Source organism: Vespa velutina, chromosome 9 (genome assembly GCF_912470025.1).
Source record: "Vespa velutina chromosome 9, iVesVel2.1, whole genome shotgun sequence".
Taxonomy (NCBI): Eukaryota; Metazoa; Arthropoda; class Insecta; order Hymenoptera; family Vespidae; genus Vespa; species Vespa velutina.
In genome coordinates, this window is record NC_062196.1 from 5,356,757 (window position 1) to 5,366,756 (window position 10,000).

At 37.2% G+C, this 10,000-nt stretch overlaps 2 protein-coding genes across 2 annotated transcripts in view; one reads left to right on the forward strand and one right to left on the reverse strand.

Annotated features, from left to right (window-relative positions):
* The window catches only part of LOC124951924 (nuclear transcription factor Y subunit beta-like), a 23,174-nt gene that overhangs the window by 12,196 nt on the left and 978 nt on the right, over positions 1-10,000 (forward strand). The window contains exons 2-5 of the mRNA XM_047501041.1: positions 4,550-4,743; positions 6,308-6,784; positions 7,613-7,914; positions 8,555-10,000. The exon at positions 8,555-10,000 is cut by the window's right edge and continues 978 nt beyond it. Of these exons, the coding sequence (XP_047356997.1) occupies positions 4,550-4,743; positions 6,308-6,784; positions 7,613-7,914; positions 8,555-9,485 (1,904 nt within the window). The 3' untranslated portion in view covers positions 9,486-10,000. The remainder of the gene's footprint in view (positions 1-4,549; positions 4,744-6,307; positions 6,785-7,612; positions 7,915-8,554) is intronic.
* Positions 4,756-10,000, reverse strand: part of LOC124951923 (AF4/FMR2 family member lilli-like) — a 22,979-nt gene continuing 17,734 nt past the window's right edge. The window contains exon 7 of the mRNA XM_047501038.1: positions 4,756-4,873. Coding sequence (XP_047356994.1) covers positions 4,845-4,873 — 29 coding nt within the window. The 3' untranslated portion in view covers positions 4,756-4,844. The remainder of the gene's footprint in view (positions 4,874-10,000) is intronic.

The following is a 10,000-nucleotide window of genomic DNA, read 5'->3' on the forward strand; positions in this document are numbered from 1 at the left end:
AGAAGAATCGAAAGAGAAAAAAAGAAAGAGAGAAGAAGAAGATCGTCGTCGAAGCAGCAGCAGCAGCAGCAGCAGCAGCAACAGCAGCAGCAGCAGCAGCAGCAGCCAACAACAGCAGAGGCGGCTTCACGAAAGGGATGAGCCCGGAGAGAAAGAGAGAAAGAGAAAGAGAAAGAGAGAAAGAGAGGAAGACGGTTTGCTTCTGTCGTTATATACCACGTTACGTATGTGTATGTATGAGAAAGTGAGAGAGAGAGAGTATGGTACGTAGAAGTACGTAGAGAGTTGAAACGAAAGAGAGAGAGAAAGAGTGAGGAAGGAAAAGAAGAGGCGTCCGTTCGGTTGGGTCTCTCTTTATCTCTCTCTTTCTCTCTCTCTCTCTCTCTCTCTGTTCTTCCTGGAAGCCAACAATAATAGCGGCCTCGGGCAGAGAAGAAAACAGAGAGAAGAAACAGAAAGAGAGAGAGAGAGAGAGAGAGAGAGAGAGAGAGAGAAAAAGAGTGTATTGTGTGCTCTTGGAGGTTTGCGCGGGTGTAGTATTGTGTGTGTGTGTGTGTGGGTGTGTATACGTATCCTATGTTGCGCTTGGCTCTTCGACCGATGACCGACGCTACTTTTGCTTCTAGGAAAATACCTAGATCGCTACGGGTCCTGCCTGGCAGAGTGAGTGAAAGAGAGAGAGCGAGAGAGAGAGAGAGAGAGAGAGAGAGAGAGAGAGAGAGAGAGAGAGAAAGAGGGCATCGCTTTTAAAAGCGCGCCGAACCTTTACTACAGACGGTATGCGGCCGCCGCCGCAGTCGTTCATAAAGATGTACGAAAGAAAGAGAGAGAGAGAGAGAGAGAAAGAAAAAAAGAAAAAAAAAGAAAAAGAAAAAGAAAGCTCATCTGTAGGGGTGGTGGTGGGGGGGAGGTTGTCGTTAAACGATCGGAAAATTTTACAGGACAGTCGCATAACGAATAACACTTTCCTCCTTCTCTTCTCTCCTCTTTCCCTGGTTTCTCTCTTCCTCGGGATCGATGACGGATCTTTCGGTGCAAACTAGATCTTCTTCTTTTCATTTTATTTTCGTTTTTTTTCTTTTCTTTTCTTTTTTTTTTTTTTTTTTTTTTTTTTTTTTTTTTTTTTTTTTTTCGACTGTTTATAATACTCTTTACCATCGAAATGTTTCTCAACCTGGCGATCACGAGATTCAATATTAGATCGAGTTAAATTTTTAATGATCCATTGAAATTATATGTCTAATACAAGACGATATATATATATATATGTGTGTGTGTATATATACACAGAAAAATTGCAATTGTAAAAGTAGTAGCATAAATTATCGATTTTCATGATAATCCCGTGGGGGAAACTAAAAGCTACTTTCTAACTCTCTCGGTCTTTTATCTTTTGTTATTTTCTCGATACTTTTTTACGTTTGATTAAAAGAGAACAATATATATATATATATATACATACTAAACAAAGCAGAAAAAAGAAATAGAAGAGGACGAATAACGAAAAGGATGATAGATAGATAGATGATAATCCAAGCTTTCAACGTTCCCTTAGACAATGTTCTCTTTCGAAACTCGTAGGAAAGTAAAACTCCGTCTTTCGTGAAAATAAAATACGAGAAAAACGAATACGGAGATCGGGTATCGATTGAACCGTCCTGCATTACGACGAATGAACGGACGAACGAACGAACGAACGAACGAACGAACGAAATGACAGTGAGTCAGAGAGACACGGTTTGTGGTTATGCGTTGTCGAATGTCGGTATTACACTAATTTACCGTGACAGTGAAATCTCCTTTGACCGAGTTTTGTTCGTGTTTTATTTAAAACAACGAGTAAACAGAACGTAATTTGCATAAAAATATAAAATATACAAATGCCATTGAAATAATTACGAGTTCCGTATGATTCGCATTAGTTTCTTTTTTTTTTTTTTTTTTTTTTTTTTTTTAATTTTTTTTTAATTTTTTTTTTTTTTTTTATCTAGGATTCTCTATAGCGACGATTTTTCATTTTTCTCTTCGCTCTTTTTCTCTTTCTGTTTATTATTATTATTATTATTATTATTATTATTATTATTATTGTTATTATTATTATTATTATTATTATTATTATTATTGTTATTATTATTATTATTATTATTACAATTATTCGTTTGAATACATACAAAGTTATAAAATTATGCATCCCTGTTCGTAAACAAGAAGAGATGCCATTTTTTTTTTATCGGTGACATTTATGTTGTTGAACGTAGAAAATATTTGTAAAAAAAAAAAAAAAAAAAAAAAAAGGGAACTTTTTTCTTTCCTTTTCCTTTTTTTTTTCCTTTTTCTTTTTTTTTCAATATAAAAGATTAGGTATTTTAATTGTAATAAAAAAATTCTCTTTCTTTCTCTTTTTCTGATTTTATGAATCTCTCTCTCTCTCTCTCTCTCTCTTATATTTTCTTTCCTTTTCTTTGATATTTACAAAAGGACGCATCCTAGTTAGAATAAGAAAAAAACCTCTCTTATTCAACCTCCTCTCTCTCTCTCTCTCGCTTTCTCTTCGTAACTAGAGTTGGTAACGCGTCGTTTGGATTTTATATACCGTTATACTCAAGAGCGTAAACGAAGATGGACAACGATTACGTTGCTCGTAAAAATACAACTTTCCTGTTTCATTCCTTTTCTATCGCAATAATAATAACAACAATAACAACAATAACAACAACAACAACGTAATCTTATGAAATCAAAAAAAAAAAAAAAAAAAAAAAAAAGGAAACAAAATAAAATTCAGGATAAAAATTGAACGATGTTGTCGCATTTATTTAGAATTTTATATTTAGCAGTAACAGTAACAGCAGTAACAGTAACAGAATTTAATTGCATTTTAGTCATATGGTGCTTTCTACGTTAGGATATTTTTTTCTTTTTTATTTTTTACATACTGCTTCTGTTGCGCTTCTTCTTCTTTTTACCTATCAGCAAAAACAATAGCAACAGTATCAGCAAAACATTAGTAATATTAAGCATCAATAAAATATTAGTAACATTAACAGCAGCAATAGTAACTATCAGCAATAACAGCGATAGTAGCAACATCAGCAATAACAGCAATAGTAGCAACATTAGCAGCCAATATTAAAGAATATTATGTTTGGTAATGTTGGTACGTTGTATATTATACTAAAGTATTTGTGTATAACGAAGCAAGCCAAACCAATGACCCAGCAGCAAGCAAGCAACCAAGCAAGCAAGCAAGCCTCGTAGTTATAAAACAGTCAGCGAAAGCTTGGACGACGGAATTACGTCCGGCAGAGGTTCACGCGGGCACAGTCGTCCAAGCTCGTCGTGTCGGTGTCGTTTGATCCGCCAAGCGAAGCCAACCCACCATACTACCACTAACGGCCATACGATTAACCGTTGAATCTAAATGAATTCTCTCTCATCGTTGCACGGATATCCGAGCGACTCAATAAATTGCCCGACTGATTTCCCGATAAGATTAGTCGATAAGAATTTTTCAAAGCTATTTATCTCTCTCTCTCTCTCTCTCTCTCTCTCTCTCTTTCTTTCTCTTTTTTTAATATGGAATTTTTAAATAATACATCATTTGTTTTCGTGCGAGCATCATAGCGATCATATTGCATTGTAACGTTTCATATAAATAAATAATGTCTCCATCCTTTTATGCAATTGTCCAATTTGTTAAAACGATTAATATGTGATAATGTTCAATGGGAAAATTGGATAAAGAAACAAGGTGACGAAAAGGAGACAATATTTGTCAGATGTAATAAACGTAGAAAGATATTTGTTGTTATAATTAATGAGAATAATGTTTTCTTTCGATTGATCGCGCATTATGAAAATGATTGATCTTCTCAGTGATATAAATTATCTCGGCGGGGGGTGGGGAGGGTTGAGGAGGGGAAAGAAAAAGGAAAAACAATTTATTAAATCTAATTTATTACTGTACATTATAATAAGGTACATCATAGGTAACACATTAGGTACATTATTATTATATAAGTTAATATTAATCATTGTTCTATGACTTGTAGGAAAAAGAAAAAGAAGAAAAAAAAAACTTAGATATGCGGAACGAATGAGTCATTCTCTCTCTTGAGTCAAAATCACTTTCGACGATAATCTTTCTGACGAGCCTTTGAGGAGTGAATGATTCATGTTTTGTTGCGGTATTATGCGGATGGTGGAGTAGTATATATCAAGTTCTCTCAATATTGAAATTTGAATGACGATCGTTGAACGTGTGCAGATCGTTAAAACAGAGTTGATTCGTTAACTTTAACTTTACAGTTGTGTAACTTACAGTTACTTGGATGGATTCGTTAGAACTTTATTAGCATTTGTGTTTCTTGAAAAAAAGAAAGGAAAGAAAAAATGAAAGAAAGAGAGAGAGAGAGAGAGAGAGAGAGAGAGAGAGAGAGAGAGAGAGAGAGAGAGAAAAAGACACAAAGAGAAGAGAAAGAAAAAAAATTAGAGAAATAAAGAAAAAACTCGTATCATTTCCATATATTTCATTTTTTGGTTGTTTCAGTCGTCGGTGGTAATACTGAGGGTAGCGATTCGGAGGAACTATTAGGGAGCGTCGCGACGCCCTGCACCGGTTCACCCCCGTTACCAGCGGAATCGCCACAGGTTACGGTCGATGGAACCGCCAGTCCGGCACCACCAGCTCCAGGAAATGACGAACGACCTACCAGCAGTACGACGAAACAGCTCAGCTTCGAGGTACCATCCACTTTTCCCTTTTCCTTTTTTTTTTTTCCTTTCCTCTTTTTTCTCCCCCCCTCTCTCTCTCTTTTTCTTTTTTAGTCCCACAGTTTTCTGTATCATTTCTTGTCGACTGCGATGAATATATCTAAGAAAGATAGAAAGAAAGAAAGACAGTAGATATAATAATAATAATAATAATAATAATAATAATAATAATAATAATAATAATAATAATAATAATAATAATAATAATGGCGATCCAACAAAGAAATCGGAAGTGATTGTGTCTGTTGAATGTTTTTTTTTTCTGTGTTTTTTTTTTCCCCCTTATTTACTTCGTACAACGTATTGACAAAAATACGATGGATTTTACTGTTCATCGCTGAGAACAAGAGTGAGAACAAAAAAAAAAAAAAGATAAAAAGAACTTTCCTCTTTCGATACAATCGTAATAAAATTGCGAGGATTATCCCCCATTTTAGACGAGATCAAAAGAAAAATTATATTTCTATTGAAGTTTTCGTTTTATTAATTTTATCGAGGACAAAAAAAAAAAAAAAAAAAGAAAGAAATGTCTCCAGATACGATTATATTATAGTACAATGATTTCGCGTGAACCGCGCGCTCATTTGTAAAATTCTTGTCGAATTTATTTGATCGGAACCGTGTAGTGTGTATTGGTTGTGAGAGCTCAAAATGGGTTGCTCGATAAAAAGGGATTATTTCGTGGAAGTCGGATCCATTGTTGCGTGTGCCCAATGAACAAGTTCGTATAAACACGTTTAAGTGCCACGTGGCAGTGCGAAAGTTAATCGTACTTGGGGACAACTACTACCGGTGGTGGTGGTGGTGGTGAGTGAATGATGTAGATATCTTATATTTAGAATACTTAACGCATATATATGCAGAAATAGAGGAAGGGTAGGGGATATAAGGTGATTCAGTATCGGTTGAGAACGTTAACAATGATATCACAACGTATTTAGTTCTCGATTATATCAAAGTTTCAATTTACTTCCTGTTTCAATTCAAGAAGTTTTAAAAAGAAAAAAAAGATCAATATTATAAAGATTGTCTCAAAGTAATATATACGTATAAAAAAAAAGAAAGAAAGAAAAGAAAAAAAAAAGATTTTTTATAGTCTCTCTACGTAGTGATTAAAGATGATAAATATATAACGATAGAAGAAAACAGAATGGACACATCGAAGACCCTCCTAACTATCCTTGAGTTACCTACCAAGGATATCGATATCTCGACATCGATACGCATTCGAACGTCAAGTTCAGGCTATCTCGTATTTCTCGACCCGTCTAAGAAACTTTACAAGAAACTTGTCCTACGAGACCTCCGTCCGGCTATCGTAAAGTTCTCTTTTACGACGGTCGCAAAGGGATCCTAAAGTCAAAATCTTCTCTTTCTCTCATCTTTTCCTATGCTATGTTTGTGCGTGTGTATGCGCGCGCGCGCGCGCGTGTGTGTGTGTATAAATGAATAAAAGAAAACAAAGAGAAAAAAAAAAAGAAAAAAAAAAAAAGTTAAAAAGGTGATGGTTAGCTTATGTTGTTATTCTTCGTAGGAATTCGAGTGCGACGTATCGGTCGCGGAGGGTGATCGAAGGAGGCAAGAGTTTTCATTTACGCTATACGACTTCGACGGTCATGGAAAGATAACGAAGGACGATATAGCCGGACTGGTTACAACCATTTACGACACTCTTGGTAGGTCCATCCAAGTGCCACCGTGCGGCAGTAAAACGATTAAGGTCAAGCTGACTGTATCGCCTGATCAGCGTGCCGGACAAACGCGTACCACCTGCCCGAATTCTCAGCAAGGGCCAACGACAACGACCACTACGACGACGACAACTACTACGAGTCTGCCGGCTAATTCGCCTTGCTGTCATGTCAAGCACGCGGCCTCCTGTACCGGTGGTGGTGGTGGTGGTGGTAGTAGTAGTAATCATCATCATCACTCGACGACAACTCAGACGCATGCCACTCATGGCTCGCGCAAAGTTCCTAGAAGGAGAAGACCGATTCGGCATCGATGTCAGGTGAGACGATCGGTAGAGTCTCGTCTTTCTCTCTCTCTCTCTTTCTCTCTCTCTTTCTTTTTCTTTTTCTTTTTCTTTCATTCTCTTTCTTTTTTTCTGTTCGGTCGAATGAATGCGAGACCACCCTCACTTAATACGAGAACCCCTGGTCCTCTTTCTTCAAATAAATTTTCTTTTAAAGGCCGCACAAAGGATAAGATTATTTCGTGTGTTCTCTTCTACCAGGAAGAAAACTTCCTGGAAAACGTTGTGTACCCTTCTAACGGAAGTGGTGGGTACGACCGAGTTCTCTTTTTCTCTCTCTTTCTCACTCTCTGTTTATCCTCCCATCTCTAAGTCGTCCGTTCTCTGTTTATTTAATTTATTTTTCTATTTATTCACTTCGTATTGTTGCTGTCGGACTTTGAAGTTCTCTTTTTACTATATATATTCCACCTCTCCCTTTTTATTTCTTTTCTTTTTTTTTCTTTGTTTTATGTTTAGGGAAAAGAGAGAGAGAGAGAGAGAGAGAGAGAGAGAGAGAGAGAGAGTCCTTTACACAGCAGCGCGGGGCCAGTCGATTCCCGAAACTTTCTCTCTCTCCCTCTCTTTCTCTCTCACTCTCGAGTATTTTGAATTCTTCCTTGTTTCGAACGGTCCAGCGGTAAATTTGAAAGTGGTCCGATAAATTATGGGGTAGTTTGTATACTGTGCTTATACCACCGCATGGCCGGTAGGAGAGAGAGAGAGAGAGAGAGAGAGAGAGAGAGAGAGAGAGAGAGAGAGAGCGATCGTATTTCTTTTCATTCTCTCTTTATCTTTCTCCTCATCGCAAGCTTTTTATTTTAGACGCAACAAAGAGAAGCAGAGACGCACAGCGAGGACGATGCCGAGAACACGCGAAGCAGCCGCGTGAAACAGGAAGAACTCCGTAGGAGGGTCGGCCCTGTTCCTCATTTACCATCGCCTTATTCGAACAGTTCGGAGGGTGATGTCAGCGACGACAGCGATACTTCGCCCGCTTTTTCTCCCTTCACGCCCTTACTCACCACCAATCAACGAAAACGTAGCGGCGCACTTCAGAGGCAACAATTGTTAGAGATAATACAGGCAAACATGGAAAAGAACAATCTCAGTTTTCATACACCGAGGTGGGTGATGATCATATCTAATGATAGAATTTTTATTTAGAAATGATAAAATAATAGGAAAGGATCGATAAATGATCGATATAACAATTGCGTATCATCGGAAAGAAAGTAAAGAGTTAATTAAAAATAATTCCTTTAGTGTTGGGGTAGTTTGGAAAACATTATAAACGAAAATATTGTCACGTATAGGGATAATTAGTTGTGTGTATATATACATACATATATATATATACATATATGTATATATATACATACATATTTATGACTTATTTATATGTTTATTATATCATGTAGCTTACGGGACGACAAGACGAACTGTTTTACCGACTGACGCATTTCGGAGGAACAAAATATAAAGTATGATTTTAGTTATTGATATCATTAAAGTAGAGTAATTGCATCCAACTATCCATCCCTGTTGTAATTTGTCGTTAGAAGTCAGTATTTTCTTTTTCGAAAAACAAACTTAAAAACGAAAGCGTGTTATCGGAATTTTCAGAAAAAGAAAAAAGGAAAGAAAAGAAAGGGGGAAAAAAAGAAACAATCGTACGTAACAAAATTTTCCCAATGTTTAAAGTATATATACTACATTGATTATCTTTGAGGGTAAAAGTGATAATCGTCGTACTGATCGTTTCAGGAAACGACATCAAAACGAACACGTACGCGTTCCATCTCGAAGCCCACATATCGAGCCAACGAACGTTCAAACATCGAATTACAATCAAAACTGTCGGCCACCCTCGGAATCCCGACAATCGACAACAAATTATCACAAACCAGTTCGGGAAAACTCTCATCACACGGTTGCATTTTCAAAATTACCGACGAAAACGCGAGGAAACTTAAGAAAGATGCGGGGCCAACACGGGATCCAACAACAACAGCAGCAGCAACAGCAACAACAGCAGCAACAGCAACAACAGCAGCAACAACAGCAGCAACAGCAGCAACAACAACGTAACGCAACGGCTATAATAACGACGGGAGGAACAACGACAGTTGCTGCAGCAACTACGACAACGACGACTACGGCGACACAATCGTCGAAATCGTCGGGACAGCAACAGCAACAACAACAACAACAACAACAACAGCAGCAGCAACAGCAGCAGCAACAACAACAACAACATATTATTCAGCAGCAAGGGCAACTACAACAACAACAGTTATCAGCTGTTCGTAACATCATCGGTCCAACGATAAACAACGAAACACAACATTTGTTAGGAAATCGCAATATCGTCAATCTCGTACCGAACAACAATCAGGGTGGTCAGATTATAAATCAGAGTCCGATGATAAACAATCACAATGTTCAAAGGCAAACGACGACAGCGGATCCGGGCCAATACGTTCAATCGCAGTCTCAATGTGGTAAAGCTAGCAAGAAGCATCAATTGAAACACGCTACAAGAGAACAGGATCAGGCTAGGGCGATGGCGCAAGTCGTTCGCTGGCTCGAACGTGAATTTTCACAAAACGCTGCTGCTGCTACTACGGGAAGGAGACACGTTCATGAGCATATTCATCATCATTATCATCATTATCACGCCGAAGCTCTCGTTTGATCGTTGTCTCTTGCCAAGGAAATATCACCGTTGTCGTTGTTGTCGTCGCTTTCGACGATGCTCGTTACGTGTGTACGATGCACAACTTTTTGTCTTTCATTCTTTTCAGTATGAGAAGGAAAGAGAACAATGGTAAGATACACGCTCAACCGATGAAAAATGTTTCTCAAACGAAATGTCTGATAGGAGAGAATCGATTCTCTATGCGTATCGCTCTTTTTTTTTTTTTTCTTTCATCTATTCCTATTTTTTTTTTTTTTTTTGTCAGATAGTTTCTTTTCTTTTCTTTTTTTTTCCCCTACAAAATGATACGTACGTCGTTTACTCTAAAAAAAAAGACTGTGGACTACTGCTGATAAACATACGATACTCGACGATATCGAAATGGAGATTGAAATTCCTTTAGGATCGTAATGAATAATAAATTATTGGAGTCCTCGACGAATCTTTGAGAGAGAAAATAATTTTTTTTGTTTGTTTTTTTTTTTTTTTTTTTTTATCTTTCCGACTTTTAT